The 15754-nt window shown below is 29.4% G+C and overlaps 1 protein-coding gene across 1 annotated transcript; it reads left to right on the top strand.

Annotated features, from left to right (window-relative positions):
• Positions 1–14172: 14172 nt before the first annotated feature.
• On the top strand, positions 14173–15423 carry LOC108827060 (uncharacterized). The gene has a single exon (XM_018600408.2). It carries the CDS (start codon positions 14395–14397, stop codon positions 15190–15192), a length of 798 nt encoding a protein of 265 aa, XP_018455910.1. The 5' UTR covers positions 14173–14394; the 3' UTR covers positions 15193–15423.
• The last annotated feature ends 331 nt before the right edge of the window (positions 15424–15754 follow it).

Here is a 15754-nt window from a genome sequence, read left to right as displayed (position 1 = left end):
TAGGGTTTTGACTATATATATGATTTATATTTTATAATATTATATCTTTACGACTCTAAATTATAAATGATATTTTTTAGGGACTGGAAAATATAAATAATTCATAATTTTGTTTTTCTATAAAACTTTAGTACATGACATTTATTTTGATGAATATTTTTTTGTATTTTATGGGATACATGACATTTATTTTGAGATAGACAATATAAATTGTTATATATTATAATATCAAAATGTCGTATATAAAAATTTATGAGCAATCTTGAAAATTATAAAATACATTCAAAAAGGAATTCCATATTAAATTTATTGCAATCCCTAATTTTTTGCAAAAATACTTTTTGATTACAAAATTATCATAAATGATGACATATATATTGAAAATGGAAATTTATATAATTCTTTTCGATTAAATTTAAGGCAAATATCAATCTTTAATGTGGACTTCCTTAATTTATGCTATATGCATATAATACTTTCTATGATTATCTGAAAATCTCTGATTATAATCATATACAAAATTAATAGGATAGTCTAATATATATAGTCACAACTGATAGAGTTTTGACTATATATACAATTCATATTATTATAATATTTAACTTCTTTACGATTAATAAATGATACATGACATTTTTTAAGAGATTAGAAAATATACAAGAATCATAATTATGTTCTTCTATAAATATTTAGTACATGACATTTATTTTGAATAATATTTTTTAGTTTATGAGATACATGATATTTATTTTGGGATTGGACAATACAAACTGCTTTATATTGTAAAATCAAAGTCGTATATAAAACATTATGAGCTTACATTCAAAAAGGAATTCCATATTAATTTTTTTGCATTCCCTTAAATTTTGCAATAATACTGTTGATTACAAAATTATCATAAATGGTGATAGACATTTAATTTGGAAATTTATATAATTCTTTTCGACTAAATTTAAAGAACAAACCATTTTTAATGTGTAATTCCTTAATTTTCGCCATATGTTTATAATACTTTCTATTATTATCTTGAAATCTAAAATTATAATCCTAAACGAAATTAATAGGATAGTCTTATATATTAGTCACAACTGATAGAGTTTTGACTATATATATACGATTCATATTTTTATAATATTTAATTTCTTTATGATTCATAACATTCTTTAGGGACTGGAAACTATGATTATAAAACTTTGGTATGTGACTTTTATTTTTATTAATATTTTTGTATTTTATGGGATACATGACATTTATTTTGAGATAATATAAACTGTTTTATATTGTAAAATCAAAATGTTGTATATAAAAATTTTTGAGCAGTCTTGAAATATTATAAAATACATTTCAAAAAAGAATTTCGTATTAAATTTTTTCCAATCTCTTAGTTTTGTGCAATAAATTGTTTTACTAAATTATCATAAATGGTGACAGACATTAAATTTGGAAATTCATATAATTATTTCCGATTAAATTTAAGAAAAACATCATTTTTAATGTGGACTTCCTTAATTTTCGCTCTATACATATAATACTTATGAACAAAACTTAGCTTCACCCCCTAAGGTGAATCTCTACATTCACCCACCAATAGGAATTAGTTAATTAAGATTTGATATCTCTTAAAAAGGGAAACCAAATAATAAGAATTTAATGAAATAAAATTATGTTTTTAGATAAATAAAAAATTGTAGCAATAATAAAAAAAATATATTTTTTAATATTGATAAATCCGTCAGAAAATACTAAACCCTAAATCCTAAATTCTAAATACTAAACCCTAAACCCTTGGAGAAAGCCTGAACCCTTGGACAAATCCTATATCCTAAATCGTTAATCTTAAAACCTAAACCCTAAACCCTTAATCATAAACAATAATATAAACCCTAAATTCTAAATACGAACCCCTAAACCCTAAACTCTTTGACAAATATTAAATCATAAACCCTTAATCCTAAATCATAAACCATTTTGGAATTTAGGATTTAGGGTTTAGTATTAGGGGTTATAATTTAGGGTTTAGGGATTAGGATTTAGTTTATGATTTAAGGTTTGGTTTAAATTTAAAGGTTAGGGTATAGGATTTGCCCAAGGGTTCAGGCTTTTCCCTAGGGTTTAGGGTTTAGTATTTAGAATTTAAGGTTTAAGGTTTAAAATTTAGGGTTTAGGGTTTAGTATTTTCTGACGGATTTATCAATATTAAAAATATTTTTTTTTGATAATTGCTACTAATTTTATTTATCTAAAAACATAATTTTATTTCATTAAATTATTATTACTTGGTTTCCTTTTTTAAGAGATATCAAATCTCAATTAACTCATTCCTATTGGTGGGTGAATGTAGAGGTTCACCTTAGGGGGTGAAGCTAAGTTTTGTTCATACTTTATATAACTGTCTAGAAATCGACGAACAATTAGGGATTTACAACATTACTTTGTGGCAATATCTAAATATATCAGCTGATGAGAAAAGAGATCGAATCCAACATCCGAACCGTAGCCCATGATCTCATGTCTCATCAAGATTTTTAGTAAAAACACTCTTTATAAATAAAAGATAAATCAAAAGAAACTCATACGTATTTTGAGTCATAATGGATATTAAGGTTCGATAAAGGGTCTCTTTTACAATTTTGAGTTCTAATAAACCCACTAAATTTACTTCAATTTATTTATATTCTTCTTACAACTTTTATGTACTTCAAAATCAATATGATTTTAATGAAATATAATGATTTAACTTCGATAATAAGACAATTACGTTTGTCAACCATAATAAAATTATCATTATCCGGATACTTCAATAAATTTTTTGTTGATTGAAAAATTCAATAAACTTCTAATTCCAAATTGGTTTTTCTTACATTAATCTGTATATCAACATTACTTATGCTAATTATACCAAATATAATATGTCATTTTTATGTTCTCAATATCTATAATTAAAATTTATAATTTCTTTTGGTCCGTTCGCCCCGCACAGGGTGCGGGTGATCACCTAGTCTTTCATTATATAGGAATCATTCTAATTTTTTAATATTTAGTTTCCTAAAATTTCATATACAGTCTAAATCAATGGAATTAGCATTATAAAATCTTCATTATCTAGAGAAACGGAAACAACAGAGGTTCCAAACTCTCTGACCATCATCTTATGTTGGTGCTCGATGAAACAATACAATAAAACCAGATTTTGATATTTTTGAAAATTTTCCAAAATCTGTGGGTAACTCCTTCTAAAATAACGAGTTTTCGGTAAATGCTCTATATACTGAAGTTTATACTCTTCACTTTAGTTTAAAAATTTCAAACCACATTATACATTTGGATTAATCTATTCTAAACTATCTTTCATGGTATATAGGAATCATTATAATTTTTTAATATTTAGTTTACTAAAATTTCGTATACTGCCTAGATTAATGGAATTAGCATTATAAAATCTTCATTATTAGAGAAACAGAGACAACAGAGGTTCTAAACTCTTTGACCATCATATTATGTTGGTGCTCGATGAAACAATACAATAAAACAGATTTTCATATTTTTGAAAATTTTCCAAAATTTGTGGGTTAAGCCATTTAAAAATAATGAGTTTTCGGGTAAATCCTCTATATACTGAAGTTTTAACTCTTCACTTTTGTTTTAAAATTTTAAAACCACATCCTACATTTGAATTAATAAACTCTAACTTATCTTTCATTATATACGAATCATTTAATTTTTTAATATTTAGTTTTCTAAAATTTCGTATACTGTCTAAATTAATGGAATTAGCATTATAAAATCTTCATTATCTAGAGAAACGGAGACAACAGAGGTTCTAAACTATTTGACCATTATCTTATGTTAGTGCTCGATGAAATAATACAATAAAACTAGATTTTCATATTTTTGAAATTTTTACAAAATCCGTGTGGCTAACTCCTTCTAAAATAATGAGTTTTTGTAAATGCTCTATATATTGAAGTTTATACTCTTCACTTTTGTTTACAAATTTCAACCACATTCGACATTTGAATTAATGCATTCTAAACTATTTTTCATGGTATATATGAATCATTCTAATTTTTAATATTTAGTTTACCAAAATTTCATATACTGCGTATATTAGTGGAATTAACATTATAAAATCTTCATTATCTAGAAAAACGGAGACAACAGAGGTTCTAAACTCTTTGACCATCATATTATGTTGGTGCTCGATGAAACAATACAGTAAAACTAGATTCTAGATTTTCATATTTTTAAATTTTTTCCAAAATACATGCGTTAACCCCTTCTAAAATAATGAGTTTTCGGTAAATGCGTAATATACTGAAGTTTATATTCTTCACTTTAGTTTAAAAATTTCAAACCACGTTTATACATTTGTATTAATGTATTCTAAACTATCTTTCATGGTATATAGGAATCATTCTAATTTTTTAATATTTAGTTTAGTAAAATTTCATATACTGCCGAGATCAATGAAATTAGCATTATAAAATCTTCATTTTCTAAACAAAGGAGACAACAGAGGTTCTAAACTCTTTGACCATTATCTTATGTTGGTGCTCGATGAAACTATACACTAAAAACAGATTTACATATTTTGAAAATTTTCCAAAATTCGTGGGTTAACCCCTTCTAAAATAATGAGTTTTCGGTAAATCCTCTATATACTGAAATCTATAATCTTCACTTTTGTTTTAAAAATTTTAAACCACATCCTACATTTGAATTAATGTATTCTAAACTATCTTTCATGGTATATAGGAATCATCTAATCTTTTAATATTTAGTTTAGTAAAATTTCATATACTGCACATATCAATTAAATTAGCATTATAAAATCTTCATTATCTAGAGAAACGGAGACAACAGAGGTTTTAAACTCTTTGACCATTATCTTATGTTGGTGTTCGATGAAACTATACACTAAAACCAGATTTACATATTTTTGAAATTTTTCCAAAATCTGTGGGTTAACCCTTTCTAAAATAATGAGTTTCGGCAAATCCTCTATATACTGAAGTCTATACTCTTCACTTTTGTTTTAAAATTTTTAAACCACATCCGACATTTTAATTAATGTATTCTAAACTATCTTTCATGGTATATAGGAATCATTCTATTTTTTTTTATTTAGTGTAGTAAAATTTCATATACTGCTTAGATTAATGAAATTAGCATTATAAAATCTTCATTATCTAAAGAAACGGAGACAACAGATGTTCTAAACTATTTTACCATCTTATGTTAGTGCTCGAAGAAACAATACATTAAAACCATATTTTCATATTTTTGAAGTTTTTCCAAAATCCGTGGGTTAACCTCTTCTAAAAAATGTGTTTTCGGTAAATGATTTATATACTGAATTTATACTCTTCTTTTTTGTTTAAAATTTTCAAAACACATTCGACATTTGAATTAATGTATTCTAAACTATTTTTCATGGTATATAGGAATCATTCTAATTTTTAATATTTAGTTTACTAAAATTTCATATACTGCCTATATTAGTGGAATTAGCATTATAAAATCGTCATTATCTAGAGAAACAGAGACAACAGAGGTTCTAAACTCTTTGACCATCATATTATGTTGGTGCTCGATGAAACAATACAATAAAACTAGATTTTCATATTTTAGAAAAAATTTCAAAATCCGTGGGTTAACCCTTCTAAAATAATGAGTTTTCGGTAAATGCGTTAAATACTGAAGTTTATACTCTTCACTTTAGTTTAAAAATTTCAAACCACATTATTCATTTGCATTAATGTATTTTAAACTATCTCTCATGGTATATAGGAATCATTCTAATTTTTTAATATTTAGTTTACTAAAATTTCTTATACTGCCTAGATTAGTGGAATTAGCATTATAAAATCTTCATTATCTAGAGAAACAAAGACAACACAGGTTCTAAACTCTTTGACCATCATCTTATGTTGGTGTTCGATGAAACTATACACTAGAACCAGATTTTCATATTTTTGAAATTTTTTCCAAAATCCGTGGATTAACAACCCCTTCTAAAATAATGAGTTTTTGGTAAATTTTTTTTTTATACTAAAGTCTATACTCTTCACTTTTGTTTTAAAATTTTCAAACTACATCCTACATTTGAATTAATGTATTCTAAACTATCTTTTATGGTATATATGAATTATTATAATTTTTTAATATTTAGTTTAGTAAAATTTCAAGTACTCCCTAGATCAATGAAATTAGCATTATAAAATCTTCATATCTAGAGAAACAGAGACAACAAAAGTTCTAAAATCTTTGACCATCAACTTATGTTAGTGCTCGATGAAACAATACAGTAAAACCAGATTTTCATATTTTTGAAGTTTTTCCAAAATCTATGGAGGTAACCCTTTCTAAAATAATGTGTTTTCCGTAAATGCTCTATATACTTAAGTTTATACTCTTCACTTTTGTTTAAAGTTTTCAAACCACATTCGACATTTGCATTGATGTATTCTAATATATCTTTCATAGTATATAGGAATCATTCTAATTTTTAATATTTAGTTTAGTAAAATTTCATATACTGCCTAGATCAATGAAATTAGCATTATAAAATCTTCATTATCTAGAGAAATGGAGAAAATAGAGGTTCTAAATCTTTGACAATCATTTTATATTGGGGCTCGATGAAACAATACAACAAAACCAGATTTTCATTTTTTGAAAATTTTCCAAAATCCGTGCGTTAACCTCTTCTAAAATAATGAATTTTCGGTAAATGCTCTATATTCTGAAGTTTATACTCTTCACTTTAGTTTAAAATTTTTAATACCACATTATACATTTGAATTAATCTATTTTAAACTATCTTTCATGGTATATAGGAATCATTATAATTTTTTAATATTTAGTTTATTAAAATTTCATATACTGCCTAGATTAGTGGAATTATCATTATAAAATCTTAATTATCTAGAGAAACGGAGAGAACAGAGTTTCAAAAATCTTTGACAATCAACTTATGTTGGTGTTCGATGAAACAATACAACAAAACCAGATTTTCATATTTTTAAAAAATTTCCAAAATCTGTGCGTTAACCTCTTCTAAAATAATGAACTTTCGGTAAATGCTCTATATTCTGAAGTTTATACTCTTCACTTTAGTTTAAAAACTTCAATACCACATTATACATTTGAATTAATCTATTCTAAATTATCTTTCATGGTATATAGGAATCATCTAATCTTTTAATATTTAGTTTAGTAAAATTTCATATACTGCCCAGATCAATGAAATTAGCATTATAAAATCTTCATTATCTAGAAAAACGGAGACAACAGAGGTTCTAAACTCTTTGACCATCATATTATGTTGGTGCTTGATGAAACAATACAATAAAACAAGATTTTCATATTTTTGAAAATTTTCTAAAATCTGGGGTAACCCCTTCTAAAATAATGAGTTTTCGGTAAATGTTTTATATACTGAAGTTTATACTCTTTACTTTAGTTTAAAAATTTCAAACTACATTATTCATTTGCATTAATGTATTCTAAACTATATTTATGGTATATAGGAATCATTCTAATTTTTTAATATTAGTTTTTTACTAAAATTTTATATATTGCATATATTAGTGGAATTAGCATTATAAAATTTTTTGTATCTAGAGAAACGGATACGACAGAAGTTCTAAACTCTTTTACCACATTCTACTTTTGTTTTAAAAATTTCAAACCACATCCTATATATGAATTATTATAATTTTTTTAATATTTAGTTTAGTAAAATTTCAAGTACTACCTAGATCAATGAAATTAGCATTATAAAATCTACATATCTAGAGAAACGGAGACAACAGAAAGTTCTAAAATCTTTGATCATCAACTTATGTTAGTTCTCGATTAAACAATACAGTAAAACCAGATTTTCATATTTTGAAGTTTTTCCAAAATCTGTGGAGGTAACCCCTTCTAAAATAATGTGTTTTCGGTAAATGCTCTATATACTGAAGTTTATAATCTTCACTTTTGTTTAAAAGTTTCAAACCACATTCGACATTTGCATTGATGTATTCTAAATATCTTTCATAGTATATAGAAATCATTCTAATTTTTTTAATATTTAGTTTTAGTAAAATTTCGTATACTGCCTAGATCAATGAAACTAGCATTATAAAATCTTCATTATCTAGAGAAATGGAGAAAATAGAAGTTCTAAAATTTTTGACAATCATCTTATGTTAGGGCTCGATGAAACAATACAACAAAACCAAATTTTCATATTTTTGAAAATTTTCCAAAATCCGTGCGTTAACCTCTTCTAAAATAATGAATTTTCGGTAAATGCTCTATATTCTGGAGTTTATACTCTTCACTTTAGTTTAAAATTTTCAATACCACATTATACATTTGGATTAATATATTCTAAACTATCTTTCATGGTATATAGGAATCATTATAATTTTTAATATTTAGTTTATTAAAATTTCATATACTACCTAGATTAGTGGAATTATCATTATAAAATCTTCATTATCTAGAGAAACGGAGACAACAGAGTTTCTAAACTCTTTGACCATCATATTATGTTGGTGTTCGATGAAACAATACAATAAAACTAAGATTTTCATATTTTTGTAAAATTTCTAAAATATGTGGGTTAACAACCCTTTCTAAAATAATGAGTTTTCGGTAAATGTTTTATATACTGAAGTTTATGCTCTTTACTTTAGTTTAAAAATTTCAAACCACATTATTCATTTGCATTAATGTATTCTAAACTATATTTCATGGTATATAGGAATCATTCTAATTTTTTAATATTTAATTTACTAAAATTTTATATACTGCATATATTAGTGGAATTAGCATTATAAAATTTTCAGTATCTAGAAAAACGGATACGACAGAGGTTCTAAAATCTTTGACCATCATTTTATGTTGGTGTTCGATGAAACTATTACAAAAAACCATCCATATTTTTAAAAAATTTCCAAAATCTGTGGGTTAATCCCTTCTAAAATAATGAGTTTTCGGTAAATGTTCTATATACTAAAGTTTTACTCTTCACTTTAGTTTAAATATTTTAAACCAAATTATATATTTGAATTAATATATAATTTTAACCAATTGTATAAAAACTTACATATAATTGGTCGCACTATATTCAATAAATAAAAAAATTGTATCGAAAAAATTTAAAATTATTTATATTTTAAACAATTTTTTGTCAAAACTAAAACCGAAGTAGTATACTTTTTGTTGAAATGGCTAATGAATGGGCCAGATTTTATTTCCCTCAAAATGTTCTTCTTTCTGGATTTCGAAACGTTTCTCAGGCAATAATGCGTGCCATTTTCTATGAATAGTAATATACTCAATGTATTAATATAATTGGTTCTTAAAGTTTTTGTACAGAAATTAAAAATACAGATTTCTATATAACTTATTTTCGTTACATTGAAATATCATTAAATAAAATTAATTCAACTAATAGGAATAGAGTATTTTTTAATTGATATAAAATTTGGATAATATTAAATTTTATTTAGAATAATGAAAATATCAATTATTTTGATATACAATTTTTTTTCTAAACACCAAAAATGATACTAAAGAGGAAGTATTAGTTAACATTTATACATTATTGTAATACTTTGTTACTGTTTTAATTTAATTTCAGTGCCGGTTATAGTGCATGATTGAGTGTGTTTTGGTGAGCCAAGCCACCTACGAACCAACAGCGACCAAATTTCATTTATACCACACAATAAATTGAACAATTCACAGCCTAACACCTGCCACTACGTTCTCGTAACTCTTGGTTTGTTCACATGTGGATTATTCGTGATCCAACACGTGACGCACTTGCTCAGAGGATAATGTTTGAAAAGTGTTTTAAAACTCGAACCGACCAGGCAGCCAAACTGAATTCAACCATAAATCGGATGGTGGCAAAGTAGGGTTATAATATAAGGGTTAAAAGCTATTATACAGAACAAAAATCTGCCAAGAACCCGTCTTAACCATATGATCAATAAGACTCAGTTGAATCAGTTGCTTTTGATTAAATAAATTTCTCAGCTTTAAATTTATTTTAACTATATTTTATTTTGAAATTTTCATCATGAACGAAATAAATATGTTTCAGCCTATAAAAAATTAAACACAATTAAATCACAACTTTTAAAAGTCACATCATGATCAGTTTTATATATATATATAGTAGAAACTCTGTAAATTAATACTAATAAATTAATAAATTTTTCCAATCTCAAATTGGACCGGTTTAAAATATGATACAAATCGTTAAAAATAATAAAATAATATTTTAAAAAAAAATCAAATATAAATATATAGTCTCATTAAAACTATAAATTAATAATTACATGTATATACATTTTATATAAATATGAATCAATCACTATATTGTTTATTGTATATTCACAATGAAACTATTTTTATATTTTCTTAACATCTAATATTTTGATAAAGTTTAGTAAAAATATATCTAAACCATATTTAAGTTTTACTGTACTTACAAGACAAGAATATAGAAACTTGATCTTAAAAAAAATTGGGGAATGGTAGACGCTCCGTCTTCTCTCTTTTTCTTGAGAGAGAAAGTGAGTGTTGTGGTGGTTCCCCGACGGTAATTTTCTCAGTTTTTGGTTCCGGGTGACGGGTCTTCTTTCAATCCGTCGGCGCCGGCTTATGTTTTCCGGAGATGGAGGTTCGTTCAACTCTGTACTGCCGGCTTTATCTTTAGCGCTGTCGTCTTCTTCTCTTTGAAGACGAGCTGTCTGGTTTGTTTGGAGCTCAGGGTTCCCGATTGCAAATGGTTCCGATGGTTGGATTTGAGGTGGTGGTACGTTTCGGCTCCGGATGAGATCTCAAGGCAGGTTTGATGAAGCTGTCCGGAGGGGCAAGTATTGGTGACGACGATGGGCGCGGTGGTTTGTCGATGGCGAGTCTCGGCGAAACAAGTTTCGTTTCGTCTTCTCCGGCGAAAATCCCGGCCGTTGGTTCGTGAAGGGATGGATAGATGACGCGTGTCTCATGCGATCGGTGGATTGGAGCGCGTGGTCGGTTTGGAGAGCCTAGTGGACGCGTGGTGTTGTGAGTGACGCGTGGTAGCGGTTGTGGGCTTTACACCGTTTTTTAGTCCCATTTTGTTGGGCTAATGGTTAAGTTGTAATCGGGTCTTGATGGTCCTTTGTTGGGTGTTTTTGGGCTTGGTCCACTTTTGGGCCTTGTTTTTTTAATAAAATATACTAATAGACGGAAAAAAAAAGTTTTACTGTACTTACATAGTGTATACGACAAAGAAAATAATTAGTTTTATGTTTTGTAAAAGTTATAAGACAAAAGTAATGATTTTCTAAAAAGAAAAAGTAGTTATTTTTTGGCAAAAAAAGAGTAATCATCTTTTTAAGATAAAAGTAGTTAAGACATATAAAAAAGCTAGAGAGATAAAGAAATTGCTCTGTTCCATCTCTAGAAAACACCACCGTCTGCGTGTGCTTCCGGCCGGCGGGTTGGCTCTCTTAGCCACCGTCGGTCCGGCTCTTTGTTTATGTTTTTTTCTATGCATGTCGTTATCGGCGAGGGAAGATCTCTAGGATCCCTTTCTCTTTCGTTTTATTTCGGCTCCGGGAGGACGAGGCGTCTATCGGCCTATCCTCGTCGGCGTTTTGACTCTGGGGCCGCGCCGTATCTTCGTCGGTGGTGGTCGCCGGCTTCTGCGTCTCGGGAAAGTGTATCGAGCTGTGTGAAAAGGGGTTCCCCTTTCTGTGGTGGCGGCTGGGATAAGAGTAGGTCTCGATCTCTTCGATTGAAACTATCTTAGGCTCGGGCCGATGATGTTTTGACTCCGAATCCTATACCCCTAATACTGTTGTTGGGGGTGGATTTCGGTGGTCGTCGTGATTTGTACCGGGAGTTTCCGGTGGTTCTGTGCTTGGGTTCTAGCAGCGTCGACTTTCATCTGGGAAAGGAGTTGGTGAATCACGATTCCGGCGATGTGTCCGGTTAACGGTCCCGGCGACGATCTCCAACCTTCGAGATGACGAAGCCTCTTTCTCTGACACACGTCTCTTGGTTGTTGCAGTTCCAACACGTGGAAGATGCGTTGGTGCAGCGATCGATGGCGTAGTTGGGCCTCGGGTTTTACTTTTGGGTTTGGAGTTTGTTGTTTTAGTGGGCTTAGTATACCCAGTTTGGGTGTTTTGTATGGGCCGACTTTTGGGTCTTTTGTATTATGGTTTCTTTATTAATATTTCAGATGGCAAAAAAAAAAAAAAAGTAGTTAATTTATAGTTTTCTGACTGCAATCATTAAATCTACCACATACACTCACCACTCTTTGTTTGAACCGACAAAACCGTAGATCGACCGAAATTCCAAAGGATATGAATATATCACAAAAATATCGACAGAAATTAAATATATATCTAAACCAACTTGAGAAAGTAGAACCATAGAGAAAGTTATAAAGCTTTTTTGGCTAAAGTTTGGCTAAAGTTTGGAGTTATAAAGCTTTGTTATCAAACAAAAACATATTATAAAACTTTAGTTCGCATGTGTCCATGATCAGACCATGCCTTACGGGAATGCTAAATTGTTAATACGTTAGTCAGATGTGAACCAGATCGGTGGTTCAACTTCTCAACACAAGGAAGCCAAGTGAGCTTCTCGAGGAAATCCTTTATCTGCAAGGTCAACACGTGAACCTCAAGCCACCTTCCACGTCAGTACACATGTCAGACCATTGAACAAGTCCTGTTTTGCTTCTCGAACAAGTTTTAACTGTAATTTACCCATTCCGTCGTGTTCATGTTCCTTTCCCATCACACGAACGCGCTTTTTATATTCTTTTTGTTTTGTTAATTTGTTTGATTCTTTTTTTGGTCAACTGGTGAAATATTTTTCTAAATGACTCATGAGATTTGATTGGAGGAAAGTCTTTGTTTAAAACTGTTGATAATTTTCTCAGCTAAAAACCAAGAAAAATCAGCTCAATTATATATCATGTGTTTCTTTATTAAGGGTTACTAGTTTATCCACAAAACAAAAAGATTGTGTATTCATTGCATTTCTCTAAGGTCAACTATTCATGACTTTTCTGAATTGGAGCAAACGATGTATTCAAGATTTTAAGATCACGAGATTCAATTAGTTTTCGTTCTAGAATCCAAGTTCAGAATATTGACTTATTATATATTCTTTGCTCAATAGATATGGAGCACAATTTGTCGCTGCAAAAGGTCCAGCGTGGCTAGCTCACATCACGTCTTTGGAGGCAATGGCCTAATCAGGACCACCAGGGTTGAGTTCAACACTCTTGTCTACACCGGTGACCTCTCTTTTTGTCTTTACTTTGGTGCCTATTGGCTTTTGTTTTATGATTTCTCCCGTTTTGGTCTTTTTCGTTGTACTAGGGTTCCCTTCGTGGTTCCCAAACTTTTTCTTTCTATGAACCAGCGTTAAAAAAAAAAAGATATGGAGCACAATTTGTTTCGTTAATTTAAATAGGATTAGAAAAAAATCTAAAATCGAATAACCGAACCGATTTTGATCCGAAAAACAAGTATCAAAACTGAACTAAATTGATTAAATATCCGAATGAGTTGATATTAAGAGAACTGAAACGAATTCGATCTGAACCAAAATATTTGGATATCCAAATGTATCTCAAATAGATTTATATATCTAAATATATTAATTATTTTTATATTTAATATATATTAAAAACATCCAAAATATATTATCAGATACTTTTAAGCTGTCCAAAAAACTTAAAAATATAAGCAAATAGTCAAAAGAAATATTTAAAATAGCTAAAATGCACTCAAAACACCAAAAATACTTAAAATATCTATTAATTCTCTATTTAAATATTCAAATCATACTAATTTATATGTTAAATTTAGGTATTTTGACATATGTTATTCAAATTCATATATAATATATTATTTTGTTTATAAATTTTGAGAAATTTAAATATAAAAAATGTAAAATCATTTAAATAGGTTATGCGAATCCAAACCCGCAAAAATTTGAATCGTATCAAAACCAAAATTTAGAAATATCCAAATGAAAATGAAAATTTTTATTCTGAAATCCGAAATCTGATCCAAACAAAACCCAGATGGATACCTAAATGTCAACTCCTAAATTTAAGTGTACCAATTTTCCAAGTTCAACTGCGAGTCTTGATCAATAAACGATAATATCATAAAAAAAAAGTAAATAAAAATAGGAAAATAAAAGTAGGAGACTGAAGAGGCTTATCAAACCATGTATAAAAGAGAGCAACGCTTCCTCTGTTTTTATCAAACCTCTCCGATACTCTTTCTTTGTTTCAGTTTTTTATTTTCTCACAGAAAGAAATAAACTGTGTGTGTTTTGTATTTGTTTGAATTTAATCGTTAAAAGATGCAAGTGATCTCTCCGGCGACGAGATTCGTCGGAAAAGAGAGCTTCGCCGAACTCTACGGGAAACTAAACGATGACTTCAGCTCGAAACTGAAGGTCGGTTTTACAAAGGAAGAGGAAGAAGAAGAAAAGAACAGAGATGAGAATCATCTTGACAAGTCTTGGTGGAATCAAGATGATGATGATGATGAGAGAGAAGAAGAAGATGAAGAGTTCTCGTTCACGAGTGTAAACGCAGACGAAGCTTTCGAAGACGGTCAGATCCAGCCGGTTTATCCTCTCTTTAACCGGAATCTCCTCCTCGAACCGGACGAGAGATCTCTCCGCTCGCCTCTCAAGAAGCTCCTCTTCGTGGAGAGCGAGGAAGCCGCCACCGAAAGGGAGGAAGAGTCAGAGCCGTTGGGACCGTACTGCTCCTGGTCTGGGAGAACGGTGGTTGAGGAAGCTTCGCCGGAGACTTGTCGGAAAAGCAGTTCGACGGGGTTCTCGAAGCTGTGGAGGTTTAGAGATCTCGTCTCGAGAAGCAGCAGCGACGGAAAAGACGCGTTTGTGTTCTTGAATCACGGCGACAAGAATAAGATGAAGAAGCAGTCTTCTTCTAATCCGGCGGCTAAATTGAGCGGGGGCGTGAAGAGAACGGAGAAGGAAGAGAAGAAGAAGAGGTCGGCACATGAGAGGCTGTACATGAGGAACAGAGCGATCAGAGAAGAAGGGAGACGAAGATCGTATCTTCCTTACAGACATGTTGGATTCTTCACCAATGTGAATGGACTTACTAGAAATGTTCATCCTTACTGATTCCAACTTCTTGTGCGACTTTCTTAAAAAAGAAAATTACTTAAAAGTGGTTTAATTTCTTTCCGACAAAACTTTTCATTTGTGTATATACTTTTTGTCTTAACTTTGCCTGTGTTATATAACCCTCTTTCTGTAAGTAAAAGTAAAACTTGCTTATCAACTTTTCAATTCACATGTAATACTATTTGATTATTTGTTTTAGATCGTAAGTATCGTTTGTTATTGGTAGTAGATTCATCGATCCTTTTCTTTTTAACATCAAATTCATGGATCTTACACAATTAGCTTATTTGATTACTAAATCGGCGAATTACAGTTTATTTTTATTTTATTTTTTTGAAAGAATGTTAAATTTATTCAAATCAAAAAAGACTTTTGTACAAGCTAATGCATCTTTAGTTTAAATGTGTCAAGACTTTTCCAAAACTAAAAGAATTACAGTTTAACCCTAGCTAGTTAAACGTATGCTATCTCTATCTAACTGATTGCATTTATTATTCCTAACTAGATGAAGTTATTTTCCGTTTCTTTTGTTAATTCTGCAACAGTTTCATATCATTTA

Source organism: Raphanus sativus, chromosome 9 (assembly GCF_000801105.2).
Source record: "Raphanus sativus cultivar WK10039 chromosome 9, ASM80110v3, whole genome shotgun sequence".
In the NCBI taxonomy this organism is placed as follows: Eukaryota; Viridiplantae; Streptophyta; class Magnoliopsida; order Brassicales; family Brassicaceae; genus Raphanus; species Raphanus sativus.
Note: the sequence above shows the minus strand (reverse complement) of the source record. Positions and strands in the feature narration are given on the sequence as shown.